At 55.3% G+C, this 25,018-nt stretch overlaps 10 protein-coding genes across 10 annotated transcripts; 3 read left to right on the plus strand and 7 right to left on the minus strand.

Moving 5' to 3' along the window:
• Nucleotides 1–36: 36 nt before the first annotated feature.
• G647_06637 (uncharacterized protein) lies at nt 37–2,268 on the minus strand (the record flags this gene model as incomplete). Its single annotated transcript, XM_008730956.1, has 2 exons — nt 37–1,574; nt 1,647–2,268. 2 exons carry the CDS (start codon nt 2,266–2,268, stop codon nt 37–39), a joined length of 2,160 nt encoding a protein of 719 aa, XP_008729178.1.
• Nucleotides 2,269–2,983: 715 nt separating this feature from the next.
• Nucleotides 2,984–3,951, plus strand: G647_06638 (uncharacterized protein; the record flags this gene model as incomplete). Its single annotated transcript, XM_008730957.1, has 2 exons — nt 2,984–3,172; nt 3,220–3,951. 2 exons carry the CDS (start codon nt 2,984–2,986, stop codon nt 3,949–3,951), a joined length of 921 nt encoding a protein of 306 aa, XP_008729179.1.
• A 422-nt stretch (nt 3,952–4,373) lies between these two features.
• G647_06639 (uncharacterized protein) lies at nt 4,374–6,763 on the minus strand (the record flags this gene model as incomplete). The annotated part of the gene is made up of 3 exons (XM_008730958.1): nt 4,374–4,918; nt 4,978–6,673; nt 6,734–6,763. 3 exons carry the CDS (start codon nt 6,761–6,763, stop codon nt 4,374–4,376), a joined length of 2,271 nt encoding a protein of 756 aa, XP_008729180.1.
• A 603-nt stretch (nt 6,764–7,366) lies between these two features.
• G647_06640 (uncharacterized protein) lies at nt 7,367–8,472 on the minus strand (the record flags this gene model as incomplete). Its single annotated transcript, XM_008730959.1, has 2 exons — nt 7,367–7,740; nt 7,782–8,472. The coding sequence occupies 2 exons, from the start codon at nt 8,470–8,472 to the stop codon at nt 7,367–7,369; spliced, it is 1,065 nt and encodes a 354-aa protein (XP_008729181.1).
• Nucleotides 8,473–9,770: 1,298 nt separating this feature from the next.
• On the minus strand, nt 9,771–11,503 carry G647_06641 (uncharacterized protein; the record flags this gene model as incomplete). The annotated part of the gene is made up of 2 exons (XM_008730960.1): nt 9,771–11,184; nt 11,241–11,503. 2 exons carry the CDS (start codon nt 11,501–11,503, stop codon nt 9,771–9,773), a joined length of 1,677 nt encoding a protein of 558 aa, XP_008729182.1.
• A 404-nt stretch (nt 11,504–11,907) lies between these two features.
• On the minus strand, nt 11,908–13,589 carry G647_06642 (uncharacterized protein; the record flags this gene model as incomplete). The annotated part of the gene is made up of 4 exons (XM_008730961.1): nt 11,908–12,897; nt 12,951–13,079; nt 13,135–13,295; nt 13,349–13,589. The coding sequence occupies 4 exons, from the start codon at nt 13,587–13,589 to the stop codon at nt 11,908–11,910; spliced, it is 1,521 nt and encodes a 506-aa protein (XP_008729183.1).
• Nucleotides 13,590–15,088: 1,499 nt separating this feature from the next.
• On the plus strand, nt 15,089–16,246 carry G647_06643 (uncharacterized protein; the record flags this gene model as incomplete). The annotated part of the gene is made up of 3 exons (XM_008730962.1): nt 15,089–15,232; nt 15,307–15,516; nt 15,578–16,246. 3 exons carry the CDS (start codon nt 15,089–15,091, stop codon nt 16,244–16,246), a joined length of 1,023 nt encoding a protein of 340 aa, XP_008729184.1.
• Nucleotides 16,247–16,771: 525 nt separating this feature from the next.
• G647_06644 (uncharacterized protein) lies at nt 16,772–18,629 on the plus strand (the record flags this gene model as incomplete). The annotated part of the gene is made up of 2 exons (XM_008730963.1): nt 16,772–17,117; nt 17,230–18,629. 2 exons carry the CDS (start codon nt 16,772–16,774, stop codon nt 18,627–18,629), a joined length of 1,746 nt encoding a protein of 581 aa, XP_008729185.1.
• A 1,341-nt stretch (nt 18,630–19,970) lies between these two features.
• G647_06645 (uncharacterized protein) lies at nt 19,971–20,924 on the minus strand (the record flags this gene model as incomplete). Its single annotated transcript, XM_008730964.1, has 1 exon — nt 19,971–20,924. The coding sequence occupies one exon, from the start codon at nt 20,922–20,924 to the stop codon at nt 19,971–19,973; it is 954 nt and encodes a 317-aa protein (XP_008729186.1).
• Nucleotides 20,925–21,818: 894 nt separating this feature from the next.
• G647_06646 (calcium/proton exchanger) lies at nt 21,819–23,702 on the minus strand (the record flags this gene model as incomplete). Its single annotated transcript, XM_008730965.1, has 3 exons — nt 21,819–22,955; nt 23,005–23,200; nt 23,305–23,702. The coding sequence occupies 3 exons, from the start codon at nt 23,700–23,702 to the stop codon at nt 21,819–21,821; spliced, it is 1,731 nt and encodes a 576-aa protein (XP_008729187.1).
• Between the last annotated feature and the right edge of the window lie 1,316 nt (nt 23,703–25,018).

Below are 25,018 nucleotides of genomic sequence, written 5' to 3' on the forward strand. Positions count from 1 at the left end.
ATCATGAATGAGCCACGCTAAAAATAAATGAAGACACTATTTTGTACTCCCGAGAACTGTGGTCCCACCACCCTCGTGCAACCTTGTCCGCAGATGTGTCTCTTCTGCGCTCAGTGCCTGGACCGCCGGCACCTTTGCCTCGGCAGCGCCTCTCCTCTTCAACCTCTTCACATCCCCTCTCATCACGGCGAGAAGGTACACCTGGCTGACGAACTCGACTTGATTTCTCTGCTCTTCACCCTCCTCCGTGTCTGCAGGACCGTCTGTGCCCACAGGAGCGTGCCTCTTACACAGGCCATCCGCTCTGATCGATTCCGCCTTCTCGCCACGCTCTTGCTCTTCCGCTTCCGCTTCCGCTTCCGTTTCGACCTCGCTCTTGTTCTTCTTTGACTTGTCCTCCTCCTTCTTCTTACTGATCCACACGTTGCCCAGGAACAGGCTCGCCAGCAGACTGCACGCCAGGATCGGCAGGATGGAGGTAAACGCCCACATGGTCGCAGTGGCGCCTTGGGCGCGGATGGCCTCCTGCGTCGCGGCGGGCAACTCGTCAATCAAGTCCAGCGAGGCTTGCGTGTGCAGGTTGAACGAGGTCCCGCCTCCTGGGGAGTTCGAGGTGGCGTTAGTGATGATGACGACGGCATCAGCGCCGAAATACTCGCTCATCTGGTTCTGGAACACCGAGCCCATGATGGTGAGGGCCAAGGTGCCGCCAAAGGGCATGGCGAAGCGGAGGATCGAAAACACGGGCGCAATCTTGTCGCGGAACATGCCCGCCAGATGGAGGTTGGAGGGCATGAAGCGCATGCCCGTGCCCGCGCCGGCGACCGCCATCATGACGTTGACGAGCGTTTCGCTGCGCGCTTTGACCGCGTAGGCGAGCGCCGCGATGCCCGCCGTCTCGATTATCGTGCCGACGAGTAAGGGCGGGAATGTCTGGCGCGGGTGGACGTTGCAGATGAAGATGGCGACGTAGACGCCCACGCCGATGCCGGGGACGTAGTACAGCAGTTGGGTGCCCGCGTCGGATGCGTCGAAAGCTTCCACAAGCGTAAAGTAGATGCCGATGAAGTAGAAGACGCTGTAGATGGCGGCGCCCGTGGAGAAGGCGATCGCGCACACGAGGCTGACGTCCTTGGAGCGGAGGATTGAAGAAGGGATCATCGGGGCTGTGCCGCGCGGCAGCCGGCGGGCGAGGAAGCCAGATTCGTCGGAGAGCAGCATTTCATAGACGAGGAAGAGGATGAAGAAGATGGAGCCGAGGGTTAAGGACGAGAGCACCGCGCCTGACGACCACCGGTAGGTCGAGCCGCCCCAGGCGGTGCCGAGAATGAGGAGGCCGATGCCGAGGATGAAGAGGCAGATTCCGCCGTAGTCGAGCGTTGAAAGGCCCGATGCCAGTGCTTGGAGACGAGATTGGCCCACGGGTGGACGAGACACAGAGACCTTGCCGGGCTTGAGGTCGTTGCGGAGGAGGAAAATGCCGACGATGCTCAGGACGGACACGCCCGCGCAGAGCACGAAACAGTATCGCCAGTTCGAGTTGGTGAGGTAGCCGCCAATGACAGGACCGACACCTAGAGGAACCATCCCTGTTAGAAGTGGTGTTGGAGGAGTTGGATGAGATTGACGAAAAAGTTACCACTTACTGTACCCGATCCCGTTCAGCAACTGGAAAATACTCGTGTTGATGGCCTGCTCCCTGAGCGAGACCAAGTCGGCCAGAATGATCATCACAACGTTTGAGATACCCGCTGTTCCGATGCCCTGCAGTGCCCTCCCAAGTAACAAGACAGCCCAGTCCGGGGCAGCTGCGCAGAGCACGCTTCCGATGGCCAGAAGCACCACAGAGAACTGGAGGGTGGCATGGCGACCGAAGGTATCTGCCAACTGACCAAAGACTGGTATGAAGGCCGTGGACGTCAAGGTAAATGCAGTGACGATCCAATTGAGCTGGTTAAACTTGTCGAAATGAGACGCAATTTGCGGCAGGGCTGTTGCCACGATCGTCAAGTCGAGGCTGGCAACGAAGAATGCAGGGGTCAAACTGAGAAGGAGCTTCCACCGATATTTTCGGGCCTTGCTCTTCTCCCGCGCGCACTGTGCACATGGCTGTGCTTTCGGAGCCTTTGGTGGGAGGGGAATATCTCGTGCGGCATAGGGCGAATGTGAACCTGCATTGGGTCCTGCTTGTACTTGTGCTTGCTCCTCCGCTTCGGCAGCCTTGCGTGCACGGTACGCTCTGATTTTGCGATATGTGTAGACGATCATTGTGAGTTGCGCGAAGTCGTCGAAGGGTAACAATCAGTCTTACGAGAGTAAAGGGTCCCAAGAGACGACGAGTGGGAGTAAGGGCATGAAGTACTTGACAGGAGGACAGGGACGAGACATGATATAGCTGTCCTACCTGATCATCTCCCTTCTTTTGAACAGTCCGAGCCAGAATACGAGAGGCAACACGATACCTTTTTGTCGCTAGGGCCCAAACCACAGCCTCATCGCTTGGGGATTCGCCCGCGAGGCATTTCGCGAATAGAGCCTAAAACGGCATGGTCGATTTCGCGTTGCTTTGCTCAGGCCGAGACTAAGCCCAAAATGGAGCATTTGTCGAAGAACGCGAAGGAGTTCAATTGTTGCTCGTTGATTGATCTCTCTGCGACGAGCTTGGCTTTCGATCGAGAATCAATTCAGCCTCGCAAGGCCAAAAAGGTTTAATCTCTTTCAAGAGCATATTCCGAAAACCAGATTTGGAGATGAGAGAAGGGGCGACGATGACAGGCAGCTGAAAGGGAGAGAAAATAATGGTGCGGTCGGCAAAGCTTCCTCCGGCGTTGCCCTGGACTAATCCTCGCTGATTGGCTGAACATCTTTAACCAATTACTGCCAATTACTTCGCTTGTCACATACTCGTTTTCCCCTTGTGTCGTCTTTATTCCCGCCCTTCCCATCGCACCGCCGGATGAGATAGAACTACACCGAGGCAGGCATGCCGATATGCATCACCTGCAGCACTCCTGTCAAGGAGCTGTACACCGTGTACAGCAAAGCCGACGATCGAACTCTCGGGAAAGGAGTCCGCCTCACCCAGTGTCCCAACTGCAAGCGATTTGCCGACAAATATGTCGAGCATGACTTTGTCGTCTTGTTCATTGACCTGGTCTTGATCAAGCCCCAAGTATGTCCACCACCTTTCCCATTCGAGGAGCAGGGTTGACATACGAGCAGATCTACCGCCACCTCCTGTTCAACCGGCTCGGACGCTCGGACGACAAATTCGACCCGAGCATCTTGAGACTCGGCACGTTGCTAGTCCTCTTTGACGTGTACATCACCTGGGCACGCGTCGAGAAGTCCAATGCAGGGATCGGTGGCGGCCGAGTCGTCGACTCACGGCTCAGTGATATGCCCATCCTGGCACAATACTTCTTCTTCCTGACCATGAATATCCTGGCGACAGTCGCTCAGCATGGGATCATTCGCCTGTTGACGAGAATCCTGGTCTCTGATCGGTCAAGGCAGAGTCAGGTCCACGAGGCCGCGCCGCCAGCCCCGGCATCCACGACGACTGCGGAAGCCAGGCCAACGCTTGCGACGAGCCATGCGAACCCCAGCGCCATCAGCACCGCCCTGCTCGTCTCCAGCTGTACCAAGCTGTTCCCGATTTTGCTGGTCATATGGCCGACAGAGGCGAATGAGGGTGACCCGTTCGGGTTTGCGTTTCGAGCGACGAATTATGTGGGCTGGGCCGTGCTTCTCAACAACATCGAGGCCTTGTTGATTCTTCTCGACTGCGGGTATGTCATTGCGACGGCTTTGGCAGTCTCGGGGTTCATTGCAAGGTGGATGGTGGAAGGATGGTTCTTAAGCTTTGTAGGGTCGGCACGGGACACCGGTCCAGTGGGAGACCTTCTTGCCGCTTACTCCTTCATGAGAGCTTGGCTAGGTCAAGGTTGACGATGAGCAACTCTCCTCAACATAGAATTCATACTCCAACCCAGCAACCATGCGTACCTACAAGCGCCATTGGATAGTTAGAGTAAAATGGAAAGGGTTGTGGCGAAGGAGATCTTCTTCGGGCAATTCATCTATCAGTACTTCTGATTCATGCTCAACAGCACAATGCTGACCCTGCTTGCCTCAGGCAGGCAACATCGCGGATGGTACACGGACGCGCAGCTCATCACCCTCCTTAAAACCACCGGGAACTTTTCTTCTGACGCTTTGACTTGGCTTGCACATTCCCAGCCTTGCCCTGATGTTTCTACAGTACCCCGGAACAAAAGACTGGATCTAAATGTAGTTTCCAAGCCTTCCGACCCCAACCAGCCCCACCAAGCACAAATCCCAAGGACCTGACTGAACGACAGAATACAATCTTACATGGCACACTCGTGAATTCCACTCGGCCCCAACTCGTTATACTCACTCCGACTCAAAAAGCCTTTACTGTTGCCTTGATCCACGATAAACACAACCTTCGCCGCCACCTGGGCGCCCAAGAAACTCGCCTCTTCCATGCCGGCTACGGCCGGGTTCTTCCACTCAGGGAAGTACTCGGGCGGCTTGACAGTTTTAATACTCGTCGGGGATTGGCTGTGCCCGCGGTGGTGGTGCGAAGACAAGGGGTGGTTGGGGTCTAGGGAGGCAGGTGTGCCAATGCCAGTCGCCGTGTTGGGCACGGCCAAATGTTGTGGGTTGGGTTGCATCATATTCTTCGTTGCGGCTACTAGTAGTGGGTTGACACCGTGGCCAGCGGGATGATAGAGAAGGTGGTTCCCTTGGCCCGGGACGGGGGTGTTTGTGCCGGGGGTGGCGACGGGCGTCGTGAAGTTGGAGGGGAGTTCGGAGGTGAAAATTGTGGCGGTGGAAGGTGAGAGGATGTAGCGTGAGTTGAGAGCAGCTAATAGCGCGGGTGTGAAGCCTAGAGTATCGTTTAGCAGCTGCCGATAACATGAGATAGGGGGATGGGACGTGTGGTACCTCTGACTCGGCTTCCGTTGCCCAGCACGATCAGATTGTCCCAGAGGTTTGCTCGTTGAGGGACATCAGGCACGCTTAAGATAGCATGATGGATCGCTTCCGCAACGACATCGATAATACCATCGCACGTGCCAGGCGGAGGATTTGTCGCCATAAACCGCTCCACCCCAACTTCCACCTCTCGCTTACGTTTCCGGCTCAATGGTTGCTCGGTCGCAGATTCTTCATCAAGGGGGATGTAGTCAACGTAGGTGAAGGTAGCTCGCTCTCTCTCGGAGTTTCGCAGCCGAATTGGTCTGGGCCCTTCAGCAGCCGAGCCTTTCTTTGCTGCTGCCTTTTCGGCCTTTTCTCGTTCCCGCTTGGCAAGCACTTCTGCGGCGTTGTCGCGGGCTACGATCGCCGCAACGTCGAGGACACCTTCATTATCCTCATCTTCTCCATTTGCACCTTCTTCACCAACGGTTGTGCCAACGCCGGGTCCTCGAGGCGCCTGTCCCGGTCTCAGGCCCTCCCCATCTTTTGCGCCGGCTCCGGAATCCAGTGCGCCAGTAGAAGCCGCGGCAGCGGGGTTGACAGTAGGAGGTGGCTTGCCATTCGGAGTAGCCTGTGGATACGGTGTCCCGGGAGGTAGAATTTCGCAGATGGGACTCTTCTTCAACTGCTCGGCCATGTCCTCGTCAAATCCCTGCTTTTCCAGGGCCTCTAGTAGCCGCCGGGTCATAGATCGCCCCCCACATTCGGCGAGAGCAGTGCCGCGTCCAATATCATTAACTTGGAATTCCGTCACAGCACTGACGTCGCATTTCTCATGGCCGACATCCACGACCAACGCCGTGGGCACTCCATACGCATAACAAGCTGTCAAGGCCGAATCCATCAGACAGAATGCGGGGATCTTCCAGTTCTCGAATACGTATTGGGTAATCATTTCGTGATCGCGGGCTGACCAACACGGTTGCGCGACGAATAATACCGGCATGTGGAAAGGTGGGGATATCATGTTGTAGATATGGCTGAGAAGGGCGAAGAAGCAGGACCAGTTTTCTATATGGCCTGCCACTATGGGGTAAACGGCACCTTCTGTGGACCAGTGGTCATCTTCGAATGTCTCAGTGGTTTCGTCTTCGACAATCGTCGTGGCAGACGGGTCTTCTTGAGCAGGTTCAGCTTGGGTTTGGGGTTGTTCTACAGAAGTTGGTTCCATTTCTGTGTCCTGTGTTTCTGGTCTTGGGCGTTCTTCAGCGGGAGGTGCTTCGTTCATCTCGACATCTTCCTCAACGACCGGAGCGCCGTTCGACTTTTCGCCGCTGGCCTGGTCGGCATCCTGCTGTTCGGGACCAGGTTGCTCGCCGTTCGGCTGCTCGCCTTTTGGTGGTTCCTCCGCATTGGCTTGCTCAACCTTGGGCTGTTCGCCATTGGCCTGGTCCGCTATTGATTCGACATTCTGCGGTTCCCCATCCGTCGTAACGTCGGGCTTCGAGTCGACTTCAGCCGATCCTCCCTCAACGGGCTCAATTGTAGGGATGGCTTCCACCACTTTCGGCTTGGTTGTAATCTTCGTCCGGATCTTGACTGGTTCCCACTCTCCAGGGTTGGTGCCCGGGAACATGCGCGTAGGGAAGCGATATCTTGGAGGCGTAAATGACTCTGGTAGCCCAAGTTGAGCTGCGGTCATCTGCGACCCGGGCGCAATGATCTAGGCGAGAGTGTTAGTGAAGGTGGTTAGGCTGATGCGCGGCGCGCTGAAAAAACTTACGAGCACATGCTCATCCTTGAATGGAGGCATCAGTGCGTCGTGCAGGCACAACTACTGCGTATCACCCCTCGTCAACTTTCTAGCGCCGCCAGTCGCACGTCTCGAAGGCCGCTGTGTTCGCGTTCCTCACTTCCCAAGGTGCGACGCGACCGTATTTTTGCCAAGGGCCTGTGTACGGCGAAGCACTAGCAGCCCTTAGGCAATTTGCACGTGATTGGCGCGAGGAATATTTCAACCAAATATCATGGAACAGGACTTTGGAAAATCCAAGCGAACCGGCAGACCGCAGAATAGATTGGATTGAAACGCTTTTGATTGATCTCGTCTCATCTATCTGATTTCATTATCAAATCTCAGTGGACCTCCTGTGCTGATATCCAGCCGTTGTCAGCCTCCTCGCGGCTACTGATACAAGTTCCCTGCCAAAGAGATGAACTTCTGGCAACGGCTCCCAAATCCACGCCAGCCATAACCCTCAAGTCCGGAACGCCGGCCTCATCGTGTACTCCATTCTCCCACACTTGACGTCGTATTTTTCGATGTTCTTTCTCCAACCGTAGGATAACCCACTTGATCGTCATTAGACTCGACCATGTCCACCGACGATCGGGGTCTGCCGCAAAGCCCTCCTCGCTAACCACTTGCTGCAAAGCCCGGTCTGTCGCAGTCAGTAAGAGACGCGCCATGTGTGGGCTGCAAGCTAGTAGTCGACTCAGAAGCTTCATACGAAAGACCGCCGGTCTGGTCGGTGTCGAAGGCATCGAAATCAAAGAATGAATTAGTGGGAAGTTGGTCAGGATGGAGGAGAAATCCTGCTCCGTCGAGGTCATTGACAATCGCTGCGCCAAAATCTGGAACAGCTGACACATCGGTAAGAGCGTTGTCGTCGAGAAGGAGTGAAATATCGTCAAAGTCTGGAAGACCTGAAGCAGGTAGCTGATCCCAAGATTGCTCTTGGTCGTCGAAGGAAACGCTGGCAGGCTGATAGCCCAAGTCTCCGGCTGACACTGCAGGTCACACAATACCACAGCAGGATATTGTGTCATACCGGAGACATTGGGGAAGCCAGGGAGCGACGTCATCGACTGTGAGTTTGTCTGCTCTGCTTCGGGATGTTCGTGGATGAGGTTGAGTTGAGGGGCAAGGACCGGTGATTCATGCTTCACTGGTGTCGATTGTTCAGATTGAACCAGAATAGGTCGGACAGCCTCCACTTCAGTGCTGTCGTTGAACGAGGACGGAGTGAAGGGCGCTGGAGTGGTGTTGGATCGGAGGTCTGAGGGAGATGGTGCTGAGTCGAGATCAACTAGGGGAGGTTCGGTGGGAAGAGGTACGGGAAAGTCTGCTTGAACACCGAACCTCGACTGATAACGATCAAGCAGTTCTCGGAGCGCGGCGTTTTCTTTTTCTATCCGAATTTGCCGTATCTCGAGCTCAGCGACAGCAGCTTTTTGGCGTTGTCGAGACTTGTCTGCTGCCCTACGGTTTCTCAGAATTCTTTCATTCTTTCTCTGCTCCTTCTCCTCTGCTGTCTTCGCTCGTTTCCGAGGAGGAAGAATCTGCTTGATCTCTGGAACAGGTTGACCCCAGGCCTTCCGCTTCTTCTTCGTCGGTTGTTCAGAGGCTGGTTGGCTGGTCTCTCGGCCATCGTCTGACATAGGTGGTGTCGTTGGGTAGGTCTGGCTGTAGCCAGCTACGCTGAGGGTGGAAGGGTCGACAATGTCTGATGGGCCAGCCATGGTATTATGATGGATGATATGTCCGGACGGATGAGGTGACGCACGGAAGAGGGTAGTTGGAATGAGGATTGTGCGGTGTTTTTGACGTGCTGGCCACAAGAGACCACCTGTCCTCACGGCGGGCTCATGGTGACACAGGCCCCCATGGGTCGAAGTATAAATTGGACAGAACCATCAAAAGTGAAGTGGGAGGAAAGGCAATGCGTGAAGGCTGTTTCTGCGTGATGAAATTGAGAATGTGCCTGCGTGTGGGAGCAGGCAGCGCAATAAATAAAGGACAAGGTGTCAAGAATTCAGGTGCCACTGGCAATGCGATGCAGGGGCTCAAGGGATGGCTGGGGCTCGCCCGGGGATAGCAACGAATCACAGTCCTGATCCTATTCTTGCCCGCCAGTGAGGACCACGGGCCTGAAACCGAGTCGCTCGCAGTACGGAGTAGCCATCACCCTATTCATCCTTGCATCAGCCCTCGCATTCCTCATACTCAGCTCGGCTTTCTCAGCCTCAGACTCGTCAGCTTCAACTCCTTGTCCCACCGGTTGTGTGACGAATCTCAGATGCCGCTGCTTCTGCGGAAGTTCTGGGTACTGAGTAATTACTCCGTACCGCAGGAGACGAGCAATCTGTACTCCGTACTCCTTCCTCCCTACTGTGTGTGGGTTACTCGTACCACACTGTGCTCTGCGCGACGCAGGGGTTCTTCTCCACTGTCAGCACAGGTTGATGGCCTCTACCTCGTACGAGGACTCCAGGGTCAATATTTCGGATTGTCTCGCTTTGACCACATACTCCAATCGCAATGTCAATGGTCGAGGTCCGCCTCACCGGGCAATATCAGTTACAACTCTGCAGAGCACGAAGACACCACAGACCAGACTTGCTGACATGCAGATATTCGCTGCCCGTACGGGATTATACACTCGATAATCTCACGCCTTGCATGCAACTCTAGGCTCCAGTGTTCTTCTGCGAAACAAGACAACTCCGGTGGTTTCCAATGAATTGTGTTATCTCATTCTGCTATTTCTCGCGTCTACCTCTCGGCAAATGCGGAAATGGGGTATCTCTGTAAGTCGACTTTTCTGACCGTGACCGCCAAACCGAATTGTTCGTGTCCGATGTGCAAAACACCTGGCCGATTTTGGTTTTTCACTCTCCGAGACCGTGCGTATGCCATAACCTGCGCCATTGGAAGTGTCTGTCGCCACATGCATAAACTCCTGTCATCCTGGCCATGCATAACGCCGCCGTGAAGTAGTCGTGTCCAATAATTCCAAGATAGATCGCTACACCCTGACTCAGCTGTGCTGGAGATTCACTGGTGCATTCAACACGCGCTTCTTCATCCACTCTGGATCACCGTGCAGCTTTTCTTGGTAAATTTCATCAACAAGGTCGCTCACCAGGTCTTCGACAATTTGCTCCTTGTAGCGGTCACCAAAGGGACGGGCAGCTGGATGTGGTGGGCCATCTCTGTCGTACCCATACCACCAGGGCCCGTCGAATTTGCATTCAATGGCACCGCCAGTGTAGTGACTAATCGCCGGATAGTAGCCAAGCAGGCCGTCATCAACGTCGCTCTGGCCTGCAGCCGCGACCCGGCTCCCTTTATCAATGTAAGATGCCGGCGGCAAGAAGGCGAAAAGATGTTCCCAAATGACCCCATGATATTTGCCGTTGACCCACAGTTCGATCTTGCTGCCGGGGAGAGTTCGCAGATGAGGAAGTTCGTGGTTAGGATGAGCTTCGGTCAAGAGGTCATACCTCTTCCCAGTTTCGGGGTTGATGGACTTGTTCTTTGCGTTCAAGGTCGGGCGACTCAAATCGGGGTTCGGTGTGTATTCCGGACATTCGAAGTAGGTCATACCCTTATGCAGGAACGGGTTGCGGTCGCGGATGATATCGTGATCGGAAGGAATTTTGCACCCAGACACTGCAGTAAGCGTGGCGCGAATCTCTGCACGAGCATTGCTGGCCTTCTTGACAAGGTCATCTCTGGTCTTAGCACCGTCGGCACCGTCCTTGGACTTCAAGCCGCTCTTAGAAGCTTTCTTCCCAGCACCCTGCTTCTTTTTGATCACGGCTGGACCGCACTTGAGCTCAGGATACTCTGCTGGATTAAATGTGCCATCAACAACCTTCTTGTGTACCTCAAGCGGCGGCAAGGTGATCATGAGACCAACAACATCACCAGGCGACAGATCATCAAAATCCTGCCCGCCTTCGCCCTGCATGTGGTGCATGCCGGTATTAAAACGAACGCTCCCATACTCTTTCGCTCTGCCACTTCTCAAGACGACAGCGTATGAGTACGCATTGGTTCCCATGTTCTCGCTCCAATGATGTTCGCGCCGACAGAGCCCAACTCTCAGACCGCCTCGATTGGTTGCGCCTCTATCAGCGGTCTGTGTCTCGGCAAGTGCACGGTTTGGGTCTTCTCTCCCAGGCGGGGCGATGCTGATGACCTTGGCCTCGAAGAAGAACTGGCCTTCTCTCGCAAACACGTTGGCTCTTGTGGTGTAGCTGCCGTACTCTCCGCTCTTGCCCAGCATATCCCTCGTAAATACATTCTTCAGGTTCTCGACGCCGCATTGAGGATGGTTCTCGTCGCTCAGACGGGCGTAATGTGGGGGGGCTTCGTCGGCATGGAAATAGAATGTTTCCGGATCTCGTTTGGCGCGGATGTAGTACCGCTTCTCCTTGCTCTCGACACTACGTTGTCCACATGTCAGCCATTGTACATGCGTGACGGGAGGGCGGTCGCCTACTGTGTGCCTAGTGTGCAGAAGTCAATCTTGTCGCCATTTGGAGAGACCTTGGTGTGATCCAAAAACTTCGGGATCTCCTTTTGATCTTGCAGGAATTTGGGGTCATTGGGTGCAATGTACGTGGGAAGCACTACCAGCTTCTCATCTTCGATCTTGTCAATCTTGCCCGAGACTTGCTCCTTGACTTTCTCGCTCGGCTTCTTCTCGCGGTGTCCGCGGCCGGAAATCTCGTCCATGCCGGCCTTCTCTGGCTCGGGAGGCATGCGCATAGGTTCCGGCTCAGACTTTGACTGGAGTCTCTCTCTACCACGAGAAGAGGGGACCTTGAAGGAGACTCGCTTGCGCGGATGGGCGTCCATTGTCGCGTTCCAGATGCAGAAAGGTTGCTATGCGTCACCGTACTGGCTGAACTTCGGCTGAACTTCAGTTCACTTGAAGCGGGAGCTTTGGAGATTGAATTCACTTTGATGCTACTGGCAAAGTCATTATCTTCCCACTGTATGCTGCTAGCAGATATAGGCAACATTCTCTCCTTGTTCTTCTCCCATTGCTTTGAAATCCTCTTCTTTCTCTTATAATGCGGCGACGCGGCTCCATCGCAGAGTGTGTGTGTTCAACCCAAACTTAAGGTATCTCCTGGCGGTTTCCCATTGTCCCTGCAATGTTCTCATCTGTAGTATCTCCAATGAGGATGTTTCTCCATCAGGCCATCCTCGTCGAAATTGATCACACGATCTGTCGGAGGTGGCCCGGTTGCCGCATCTCTCCTCTTGTTCTCGCGGATGTTGATGAACGTCATGACTGCGGAACCGGTACCTGTGAAGCATGTACATGCAAACAGGACCCAGAAACCCATCTTGTACTCCGGAGCATCTTTTGCTGGGAACAGATAGCCGGTCGCTACGCCCATGGTCGATCCGAAAGCTTGGAACAATCCTGTTGCGATTCCTTTCTTGATGTCTCCACAGCAGTTGCCTGTGATGTTGCCGACTGACAGGGTCACGCCAGAAAGGATCCCAGTAAGGACCAGGAAAGTGGCTCCATAACGGGCATGGTTGTTTTCATTGGGAAGAAGGACAAGCATCAGGTCCCCAGTTGCCGCAACAATTGAGTTGATGACTAGCAAGCCAGAACATGACTTGAAGCGGTCGGAGAGATACCCGACCACAAATACCATCACGAACGCCACGCAGTATGGTGGTGCAACCATGAGCTGGGCCTTGACATTGTCGAACCCCATCGTGTTCACGATGATAGGGGTGAACGTTGCGATGGTGTACGTGGATACGACTTGGCACATGTAAATGGCAATGTTCATCCACATACGCCAGTCCATGAGCTGCTTGAGGACAGTAGACCAGTGGATCTTGCCGTGTGTGCGGTTTCCATCGCGCATCATGCGCCAGTCGGCCACGTCGCGCTCCCGGGGCGTAAGCCATTTGGTGTTGTGTGGGCGATCGGGAAGAACCCAGATGCAAAGGACACCAAAGGCAATGGTGAGCAGACCCTCCAGAATAAAGAGGACCTGCCAGTTCTCGATGTTAGGGTTCTCGATGTGTGCAACGCCGTAGGCAATCCAGCCTCCGAAAGCGCCCGCGATAGGAGTCGCAGACAGATAGACACAGATACGCTTTCCCCACTCAGCTCGAGGGTACATCTGACCGCTACGGTTAGTATGGGCGTCGCTAGAGCACCGATTCAACAACATACCACCGTCGTCAAGTATGGAGCACCCGAAATGAAAGCTGCTTCGAAGATACCAAGGAAGAATCTAATGGCATACATGCCTCCCGGTCCGCCTGCGACTGCTTGAAGCGTGGCCACGATGCCCCAAATGATCTGCCAACCAGTCAAGAGCTGTCACATCGCGGATTGTTCTTGGACTCAGACCTACCATTGCACCAGCGAGGTAGAGACTCGGACGGATATATCTCATGCCGATGTTGGTGAACAGGTCGGCCACGCATGTCCCAACGAAAAACATGCTCACAGCCAGACTGAATTGAGGTCCGGAGATGTTGAGATCGGTCTTGATATCCATCAATGCGGCGTTTCCTCCATGGACGACTTAGCCTCTCGGTCTTGCAATCGAACTTGGGTAAACTCACCAAGGGCGCCTCTGTCTAACCAGGTGAAGATGTACAAGACCGTCAGAAATGGGGGTAGTCGAAGGTCAATCTTTCTTCTTACGCGTCGCACTTCGTCTGGCGTCACTGGCGGATCGAGGTTGTTCAATCTGTCGACCAGCTGTTCATGCTCTGCCACCTTCTCCACATGGACGCCTTGGGCGTCAATGGTCATCTCTTTGGACATGTTGATGGGTTCTGGAAGGGTTGCCACGCCAGCCATCATGGATGGTGATATCGCAGAGCTTGCGGGACAGGGAGAAGATATGAAACAAAGGAGGAGAACTGGAGGTTGCCCTCAATTTGAAGCAGATGGCGGTAAGCCGAAGAATGACCACATGCTGGAGAAGTGCCGATCTTCGCCTGTGTTGCAACCATATTCCAACTCCCTTCCATTTCGCGAACCCTTCGCAGCATCGGCAAAGACGCCGTCGGCTACTTGGGTACTTCTACCGCCCGCCAAGGTGGTGGTTTCTTGTCATGAGGTTCTCCGTGACAAGCTGGATGGCTGGAATGAATATCCTTGTTACTGGCGAGCAGCTGGCACGCTGTAAAAGGCTAAGGCTGTACCCACTGGTGTAGTACTTGGACAGGAAGAGAAACGACATGCATGCCGTCTATCATTCTCCACATGGGGAAGTGGATATCAAGTCCTCCGCACGCCCAGAACGTGGCAAGGCGGTGCATGAGCCGGTGGAAGTGAACAGCGGAAAGCTGTGCTAAAGGGGCGAAAATGATCATCCAGCCTAGACGTCGATCGGTATTGGTTGTCGGAGTCGATCGTCGCTGCCCACATCAAAGGGGTGCCAGTTCCAAGCTGCACCCTCCTCGCATCCTGCCATTGAGCCTGCGTTGAGCGAGAGGGAACAAGCAGCCATGGCACTTCGTTGCGGACCAGGTCGTGACCTTTGCGGACGACAACCTCATTCTGCTCGTGAGAAACAAGCACCGCGAAGCAAGCATGGCACGGTCGTGCCGTCCTATCCATACGAAGTGCAGTAGCCCGCCTTCTTCGTATGGCGCAAACTGGAAGCTTTTCAATTCCCATGCCATTGGAAACTCGGGACAGTGATAGCCGAGTTGGCGTCTCGTCTCTCGTCTGGCACCACTGTAGTGCTGCTTGGCCGACATTTGATGGCTCTTCCCAGCTCCTACACTACACCCAGAGCACGACGACGGAGACCTCCCCGCAATGTCGGTCCTGTGCAGAATGCAGCACCCCTGTCCTCCTCCCCCACAGATATGGGGGAGCTGCCGCTTCTTCCACCTAGCCTCGGTTACTGCCTACCCCGCGGGGGCGGATATCGAAGGTCATCCGAGCTCGGCCTCTTGTGGTGTTACGACAAAGTCGTCCAGCTATAGACGACAGACTATAAAAGGGAACTCATGTCTTATCGGCAAGCCGGCAGAACGTGCTGAGAGGCTGCGGCGGGAAAGTCCGCCATCATCTTCGAGCAATCGCCGCTTATCTCTCTGAGATCGGGGTCATCGCCCGCGGGGGCGGCATTAATTGATCGTACATCTTCGCAAACTTGCGCCAGAGGGACACGCTCACCTGAGGTGGATGCTGTACCCTGGTTCATGACGTCCTTCCACAGTAAATGAGGAATCAAGAGCCTACAGATATATGTACCACTACGCCCGAAGGATCGTTCAACGTTAAGACGACAGTTTTGAGCCTCAGTTGTGTGAAAGCTGCGAGCCGTCAGCACACTGTACACGATGCCTCACGCTACAAATACTGAGTATCACCACATTCAGCTCAAGAAGCTAGCACCCACCTTTGCTGCCGAGGTCACCGGCGTTGATTTCTCCAAGCCGGTAGAGAAAGAGGTCTTCGACGAGGTACACCGGGCCATCGTGGATGTATGTCACAATGCCAGTTGCATTCTTTCGTGGTCCTCGTGCCTACCATGCCGGTGCTAACATGATGCTGGCAGTACGGGGTGCTCGTCTTCCGCAATGCCGGTCTCGACGATGCCCACCACGTTGCCTTTGCCGCCTTATTCGGCGAGCTAGACGATGTTAAGCCCTACCTCGCGATGGGCCGCAAGAACAGATTTCCCTTTGACGAACTGTTCGACGTGTCCAACCAAGAGGATGACGGCTCGCTTGTCAAGCTCGGCAGCAAACGACACCACATGGGTCTGGTAAGCCCGACCGTCTGGGGTGGCGCGGCGAAATCGCGAGGAAAGCTCACCAAGGGAACAGGGCAACTCGATCTTCCATGTCGATTCGAGTTTCAATCCTCGGCGAGCAGGCTACAGTCTCCTGCGCGCCCACCAACTCCCGCCGAGAGGACACGGCGGCAATACGGATTTCGCAGACACCAGAACCGCGTTCGACGAATTACCTGAAGATCTAAGGAAAGATCTCCTGGAGAACGAATATATCGGCGCCCACAGCTTGATGCATTCCAGGAAGAAAGCGGCCCCCAAGGACAGCGAATGGCTTCGGGACATCGATCCAGAAAAGTTTCCTTTTGGGCGTCACGACGTCGTCCAGACCCATCGGCCTAGTGGCCGTCCGAATCTCTACATCGCCAACCACATGCATCATTTGGAGTACAAGAAGCCTAGGTCCACGAGCTTCACTCCCACCAAAGAGCAGCCGTTCGAGCGTGTGCCAGAGCCGAAGGGCACGGAACTCATTGAAAGATTGCTCGCTCATGCTTCGCAGCCCAAGTATGTTATCAGCGTCGAGTGGGAAAACGAAGGAGATCTCGTAGTTTGGGACAATACCTGCGTCATGCACAAGGCCGGCGAGGGCACTTTCATGGAAAAATATGCTCGGGACATGAGGAGGTGCACCGTTCATGACGGGAGTATCGATGCGTGGGGTCATAATGAGAGGACGACGAAGAGGATGGGGTTGCCGTGACTGTAAGCAAGCACAAGCGCGCATCATCATCAGTATCGGCATACAGTAAAGGCGCAGGCCAGCGCTGATAGTGTTGAGAAGCCAGAAACATGAGTAATAGCTTTGGCAGTTCGTGAGCACGCTCAACGACCACGTCGTGTGTTAAGAGATTGTAGCTATGCGGGCACAGGTCTCGCTTTACCGAAATGTGTTTTATTATATAGAATGATATGTAACGACCCTGCTCTCCTCTCGGCCCCCAGATCAATACCCGAAGCTGAAGTTGCAGTCGGAGTCCACACCGGCGAAAGGCCGTACACGTACACATCGACCACCCCAAGTACCGCCTGCAGTCCGACTCTAGAGATCGGAAGCCAGCAAAGGAAAGTACTGGACTTGGTTGCGCATGTTGTCGAGGGAGTCGAGTCGAGGCTGCATAGCATTTGTTTGGTAATAACTACCGCACCGCTGATGCCGCACAATTGCAAGCGACACGAAGGACCAAGTACAGCGTGACTCCTGAGGTCACTTCTTGTTTCTCCGACAATGTCATTTCTGCTGGAGGCGTCGCCTTGCCTGAAGGAGGCTACACTTCGGGGCAGTCTAAGACCGGGAGCCGCCACCGCGGCATCCATACGGCGGAGGGTCGGCGGATGGGGGACATTCGTGATCTCTGTGCGGGAGAAGCAGAGGCACGGGCAGAAGCTGAAACAGGAGCAGAAGCAGCCGTTCAGCGTCTGTTCGAGGAAGTACCGAGAGCGCGTTGACACAAGCATCGACGTCTCTGGGCAAGGCGCCTCCAAGGTCTACAAGAGTGCCGACGACGCGATTGCGGATCTCCAGGACGGGAGTGTCATTTTGTCGGCTGGCTTCGGGCTCTCTGGCGTGGCGGGTATGTATACACACACATAAACCTGTGCAAGCGTGACACGCATCTACGCTCGTGTCTGGCTGTGATCCCGGATCTGGCTTGTATATGATCTCACTGACCTCGCAACCCGCAGAAACCCTCATCGACGCCATCCGCCGCAAAGGCACGCGCAATCTCACCGTCGTGTCCAACAACGCCGGGGCCGGCGAGCACGGCCTCGCCAAACTCAGCCCGACAGGCCAGGTGTCGCGCTGGATCGTCTCCTTCATCGGCAACAACAAGCCGCTGGGCAAACAGTACCACGAGGGCAAAGTCGTCGTGGAGCTATGCCCACAGGGAACCATCGCCGAGCGTCTCCGTGCCGCCGGGGCCGGGATACCCGCGTTCTTCACCGCCACGGGGGCACGCACGCTGATCGAGACGGGCGGGATCCCGCATCGCCTGGGGCCGCGCGACGCCGCGACGGGCAAACACGCCGTCGCCGAGGCGGGCCGTCCGCGCGAGACCCGCATCTTCGATGGGCGGACGTACCTGCTCGAAACGGCGCTGCGGGGGGACGTGGCGATCGTGCGCGCCTGGAAGGTCGACACCGCGGGCAACTGCATCTTCCGCTCGACGACCAAGACGTACGGCGTGCTCATGCCCAAGGCCGCCCAGCTGGCCATCGTCGAGGCCGAACACGTCGTCCCCGTGGGCAGCCTGCATCCCGACCACATCGACCTGCCGGGGATCTATATCGACCGGATCTGCCCTGCCACGTCGGCCAAGCATATCGAGAAGATCGTGTTGAGCGCGAAGGACCGCGACGCCGACGCAACTCCGTCGCAGAAGAATGGCGGCGGCGGGAAGAACAACGACGACGACGAAGCCAACAAACGCACACGCATCGCGCGCCGCGCGGCCCGCGAACTCAAGGACGGCTCGTACGTCAACCTCGGCGTCGGCATCCCCACGCTGGCGCCCTCGTTCCTCCCCTCCACCACCAAGGTGTGGCTGCAGTCCGAGAACGGGATCGTGGGCATGGGGCCGTACCCGCGCACGCTCGCCGAGGCCGACCCGGACACCATCAACGCGGGCAAGGAGGCCGTCACGCTGGTTCCCGGCGCCAGCACCTTCGACAGCGCCGAATCGTTCGGCATGATCCGTGGCGGACACATCGACGTGTCTCTCCTCGGCGCCTTGCAGGTGAGTGCCTCGGGCGACCTGGCCAACTATATCATCCCGGGCAAGGCTTTCAACGGCATGGGTGGTGCCATGGATCTCGTGTCGAACCCGGATAAGACCAAGATCATCGTCTGCACCTACCACACGGACAGGGAAGGGCGGAGTAAGATTGTCGACGAGTGTGAGTTGCCGTTGACAGGGAAGGGAGTCGTCAGCCTGATCATCACGGAGCTGGCCGTGTTTGAAGTCGACCGGACGGGCGGCACGGGGTTAGTGCTGAAGGAGGTGGCGGAGGGGGTGACTGTCGACGACGTGAGGGAGAGGACGAGCGCGAGATTCACTGTCGCCGAGGAGGTTGGCACCTTTTGAACGGACGGGACGAGTGGAGACGTGGCAGTGAGGCCTCTTTGGACCGTTGCCACGGAGGACAAGTCATCTTGAAATAGACCGACTACATCATTAGATATATCTAGAAACGTCAATCGATATCTCGTATATCATACATCACACATCACATGGTGTACATCGAGTATCTAGCATACTCTTTGAGCGTCGCTCTTAGATCTTCGACCAAGCCAGCAGGAATCCGCAACCAAGGCATGACCGCACTCTACGCTGGGCATCCTTTCCTTTCCACCACAGCTTCGGCCAAGACAAGTCACCTCAAAAGCGCATCCATCCCCCCGCATCAGCCACTGGTAAATGCCTGTACGTGTTCCTGAGCTGGATCCGAGGCTGCATGTGTCCACTGAGATATGTCTCCGCCCACATCAGGCCACGCTCGAGATGCTGAACACCCATAATACCTTGGGCTGAGTTTATTCGGCCGAATCCGTTCGTCCTGATACTGGAATGTCGGGGATAGTGATGGAGACGGCCTTATTTAGGGGCGGTCTAGAAGCATTGCGCCATTGCCGAGGACGTCGAGGTCGAGCGCGCCATTGGAGCTGTATGAACGTTTTAGCCCAACGCAGTCAGTGTTATGACAACCAAACTGCCTGAACAACACGTACAGGGACATGCGATTCGTCGCCTGAAATGAATCTGAGGCAGACATCAGGTTCGACGGCTTGAGAGCGTAGCATCCCATTCTGCACCCACGTCATGGTCCATGTTAACAGTTCTAGCGAGGATCAATTAGCTTTACTTTGGGCAGTACTTTCTGCTGATTCACGCGGGGGATGAGTACAGTAGCTCAACTATATGAAGCAGGAATGGATCATCAAGATAAGCAAGTGACCGCTGCGGGTATGCTCCAAGATGCTCATGGCGACGTTGGTCTCCTCTCGTGAAAGGAGACAAACATGAAGACGTGTCGAGCCTCGCAGTGTCGAGCTGTACCCATCCCCGTGCGAAGCTGCCACATGCCTTCGGGTCGGCGACAAGCGAAAAGCCTCAGACCCGACCGATGCATGAAGTATGCCGGCACGCTGGTCAACAAGGGTAACGGATAAGGCGCTTGAGGAGACCGATGTCGCCCTTGTCACGACGTGCCACCGAACCGCCCCATGCGCAGTAAGCTAGTAGGACTGTGCAAGTAACAAAGTAATTAGGTGGAAGATCGAAAAGGGGAGACCAGCAAAGATGGAAAGGGCGTGCCGAAGCATCGGGGTCACGGGATCTGCGGGATGCTTGGCATGTTTGGAGAGTTGGCATACTTGGCATGTGACCGCAAGGCTTGCTCAGAGCCTCCTCGCTGCCACCGGCCTGTCACCTTTTGTCCCTCTCCTCGTCTATCGACATCGACGCAGCACATTCGAGTGCGAATCCAAACATGCGCAGCAGAAACCCGGAGCACTGATAGCCAAACTCAATGCAGTGCGGCGCGTTCTTCATCAGCCTGCTTTCCACCCACGGCGAGGACGTGAAGGCGTCAGTAAACTCGTTCATGGTCTCTGCACTCAAATGCCAGAGGTTATCGAACTCGCCCATCGAGTAGAGGACCTGGACTTGAACATCCCCGGCGTACGACCTCCAATATGTGGGCCACTGCATGTTGATGTCGTAGATCTCCTCGACCGGAGTGGGATGGTGGCATGTGCTCGCATTCCAAACCGCGGGATTTGCCACTTTCTGGTCGTCCGCAACAGCAAGCGATGTCAATAATTCCCGCGGAATCGACAACTGCTTCCCCTTCATGCTTTCGTCCTCAAACAACGGCTTGAGGGGCTCGGTCTTCGGCGCAGAACCCATAGCCGAGAGAACCAAGCCGGCAAGCTTATATCGGGCTGGGTCTTTCGCGTGAATGCCCGCCGCGACGGTGCACACGGCGCCACCGATCGATTCGCCGTATAGCACGATTGAAGAGACGTTCAACGGGGCAGAGTACTCCTTCCATATCGCCGGAAGGGCCAGCTCATGCAACCATCGACCATGGCGTTGGATGAAGGTGCTCAATTTGTCTGCTTTATCGTCCGCGAGGGGCAAAGTCCCGCCGTAAGCCGGTCGGTTGATGGTGACCACTGGGACGCCCAAGACTTCGCTGAAACGACGCACCGAATGTTTCGAACCGGCGTCGAAGAAATCGCACGTACAGCCACCGCCATGCACTAGAACGAGCAATGGCACAGCGGGGGACGAAAGCTCCAACGCGGGCTGGAGCTTGAGATAGGTCTTGCCCGTGAGCAGTGACCCATCGGCCAATTCCAAAGACAACTCCGCCATGAGGCAAGTCGATATCGGTGCCAGCTCGCCGACTTCGGTAAGAGGCCTTTGGCCAAGGCAGCAGCTGAAATACTCTGGTGTAGACCCTGCATGCCTGAAGAAGGCAAGCGGTTCAAAATATCGAATGTACACAGTAAGTCATACTCGAGCTCTGACGGTGTGACGAGTACAGCGTCGTCTGTGAACCCCGTGGACGGTTGTTCTATTGACTGCACCCCTCAAACCCCCACAGCCTGCATTCGCGGGGCAACACTTGGGTGACAAGCGGAAGTATAAGGCATTCTCATTGCTCGGGAAGACCTAGTCACTGGCGTCTGAGGCCTTACCTTGGCGTTGACCAGAAGGATAGCGAGCGTGCGTAAGTGACATGTTGCGGGATCAAGGGATCAGTTGAGAGGTCTTCAGTATGGCTCCCCTTCACAGCTTGCGGGCCCTTGCAGCCGGTATAAGAGGTTCGCGGGACTGCACATGCGGGGCGCGGGACGGTTTGCTGATGATTAAGCGGCTGAATATACGGCGGACGAGTCTCGAAGACTCCCATTGTCTTTGCGACTACTAAGAAGCTCACAATCCGGAGGTCGAGAATGTTGCAACCTAGTTTGGAACACCCTTCGCGCGAGGATATAAGGAAACGTGGGCAAGGAACTGTAGAGCTGTAGGTCATGAGTAGCCTGACAAACTGGCTTCAGCCGCGCTTTCGTCGTCGACTTCGTTCGGTGCTCAACCGCACACGGAGATCTATGTCCAGTCCAATCCGCTACACGAGACATGCATCTGTTAGTGTACGCTTCCGCTTGTCGAAACGGCTAATAGCGGCTGTTGACCCTAGATCTCTCCTGCCTTGTGTCTTCCAACACTGACACATATCAACAACGATCTTCTGGCAGGCAGTTGCTACTCGGCACGATTCTCCGGAGCCGGGAAGAGATAGGCACCGACCGCTATGATGAAATAGCAAGCAAAGAGCAAGCTTCCCTCCAAAAAGTTGGATTTGCCGTATACGATGAGGACGTTCACCAGGAATGTCGTTGCGAAGAGCGCCACGGTGCCAAACAGGTCAAAGTACATGGTCATGTCCTTTTGAAGGATCCATCCAGCAATAACAATGAGCGGCGTGACAAGAAGGGAGATCTGGACCGAAGACCCGACCGAGACACCGATCGCTAGGTCGAAGTTGCCGTGGGCTGCCACATAGGTGGCGGTGAAGAGCTCCGCACAATTGCCCGCTATGGGGAGGATGATCAACCCGATAAATGCCTGAGGAAACGGCCCGGACTCCACCATGTCATCAAGCGTGTCCACCATGAATTCGGCGCAGAGAGCCACAAGGAGGGAAGATATGACAAGCAGCAAGCTTGATGCTACACGCCCGATCTTTGGAGGCGATTCCTGAGGTGCGTAGACGTCACATAGGTTCTCGGCACTGGGCCTCGAGCTGCCCACCAGCAGGCGAGGTAGACTGGTGCTGGAGCCTGAGAACGAGAGGTGATGCCGACTCCGCTGCTGTCCTGCAGGGCTAGTATATCGATTACTTGACTGGAGTGATTCAGATCGCTGTCTGCTAAAGGGATGCTGATAGATTGAGCTTCTTGAATTTCGGCCTTTATCAGATTGGGGTGACGGCTCGAGCTCCTCACCGTTGATCGAAGATTCCAAGTCGAAGCGGTCGTGCAGTTCTTCAGACTCGTCCTGAGACTCCCCTGAGCCGCCGAGAGCCGACATCTCCAGACTATCGCCTCGAGCACGAGTTTTCGCCGGGCGACTCCGACCAGCTTCCTCGTCCTGAAACCTAATCGAGCGAGGAAGTAGCAGTGCACTGGAGGACCTGGCATCCTGGGATGGTGCGGCCGCGGCGGATAATTCGTCAAAGCTCATCACGTCAATGGATGGATGGTGCCGAGGAATCTTCCTAATCTGCAGGCAGATATAGAGCAGATATACCACCAACAGCGTCAGGGACGACACCCGGCTCAAGGTTAACACGGCCGCAGAGGCGATCTCCGCATCCTGGAATGAATGGTAGAAGGCGTTCTGCACAGCGATTAGCCGTCAAGGTCGCCGTGGGTCAGCAACGACTTACCGGGATAAGCAAGCTTAAGACGGAAAAGCTCAGAAGACAAGCTAGTGTTTGCGCATCCTCCTTGTTCTGTGCGAGCTGATGATGATGAAAACTTCCCGCTAGGATCGCGATGCCGAGAATGAGCAGCAGGTTGACCAGGATGGAGCCGAGAAGGGATGCCTGTACCACTTCAAGTCGATTGTGGTACAGGGCAATTCTGCGGTCGTCAGTCAGGTGCCGACAGAACGACAACAGCACCGTGAGGCGTACAAACTTGTGACTGTCAGCTAGAGGATCGGTTCGCCAGATCAGATCACTCACAAAATCACAATCTCTACAAGGTTCCCAAAAGTCACGTTGACGAGCGCGCCAACAACATCGCCTGACTCTCGAGCAATGTTCTCCGTCGCACATGTAAGGAGGCTAGAGAGGGGAACGACAGCGATAAGATTTGCCGCAAAGACCAAGATGCGATTTGTGTGTACCAGATAGCTGGTAATGGCCAGCGGAACAGCAATGAGAAGGACGTTGAGCTTCGAATAGAACAAAATGTCGCGGATGGTGACGAATGCTTCTGCCAGATAACGTGAATACCATTTTCGCTCTGCCGTCGAAATGGGCGACGACTCTTCAGGCGAGCTTCGCTCATGGCGATGGACTCCCGCTCGACGGTGAGTCAAGCGATGAAGAAGGCGAGGGATCCATCCCGCTGGCCTCATTAGACATACGTGTTCCCGAACGTGTAGCATGTGGCACATACTCAAGACTCCCGACTGAGACCTGGTTTCACGGTTAATTCACACCAGACATCAACGCACGAGGGGAGGAATCATGTACCTCGGAACCAGGCGGCTAGCTTCTCCCGTGTCATCCTCGTCGCCAGCATTGTCTGAGTCTTCTCCTCTCGATATGCTGCCATGAATGGAGCGGCCTCCGTCTGTGGTCATCGATCGAAGGGGGCTTCAGGACAGACCGATAGAGAAGAGTGATCAGAACAGCAGCCAGCCACTGTAGCGAGGGTGCAATGAGAGTTAAGCGACCGACGAGCCAAGGAATCAATGTTGCTCCGTCTTGCCGAACAGGCATCCCATGCCCCATCGCTGTATGCAACGAGGCGGAGATACCTCTGGAAGGAGTTTAGCTAATGGCAGCACTGCCCTACCGTTCGATCTTCTACGCGCAAGGGCATATCGATGAACTGGGAAACTAGATTATGAGGCATTTTCGTAAGCCAGATGTCGGTGGGCCTGGGACCTGACTGCTGTGCCGATGGCCTTGCTGAAGGGTTCGTCTACTCCGCCTGCCGATCCAGCGACAGCCGCTTCCACATCCACATCCATGCTCGTTCCAATGGTGGGCTTCCTGCTGGGTATTAATGGCGGCCGCCTGATTTCCAGACACTCAGAACACTTCAGGAATGTTGCGATTCAGCTAGCGGCGACAAGATCTTACTGACACGCGGCAGGCCAAGTGCTAAAGTCTTGGATCCCTACAGGGTACAATTGTGTATTTTCTGTCGATGGCTTGAAACGGACGAATCACATGCATAAGACCGTGACTTGCGCTCCATGGAAAATGTCTCCACAGCCACGGTACGTCCAATCCTCATAGTGCGGACGCGGTTGTCCATTACCAGCCCAGCCTAGAGGGTCATGGCTCTCTGTGAACCTCCGCCTCGGACGACTCGGAGCGCCGACGAGGTCGAAGCTGAAAGGCTGCTTCGATATTCGCGGCCTCGACAGAGATATGGAAAGTCGATGCAAGGTAAGCCGCATAACGAAGACGGTATGCATCCATGACCTGGGCAAGAGGATGAGAAGCCGAGGAGGATGCTGGAGAGACTGGATGCCGGTTAGAACTCGGTTGCCTTATGGCACAGGGATGCCACTAACCTGTGATCTTGGAGACATTTGTCACCGGTTTGGCTGTCGAGGGCTCCCATATCGTTCTTGGCTCCATAGCAGCAGTTGGCCCGGTAGTGGGTGACCTCTTGTTCCTAAGAAGCAGTTGAGTAGGCCCGCTGCTTCGTTGTCAA

Source organism: Cladophialophora carrionii (assembly GCF_000365165.1).
Source record: "Cladophialophora carrionii CBS 160.54 unplaced genomic scaffold supercont1.5, whole genome shotgun sequence".
Classification (NCBI taxonomy): Eukaryota; Fungi; Ascomycota; class Eurotiomycetes; order Chaetothyriales; family Herpotrichiellaceae; genus Cladophialophora; species Cladophialophora carrionii.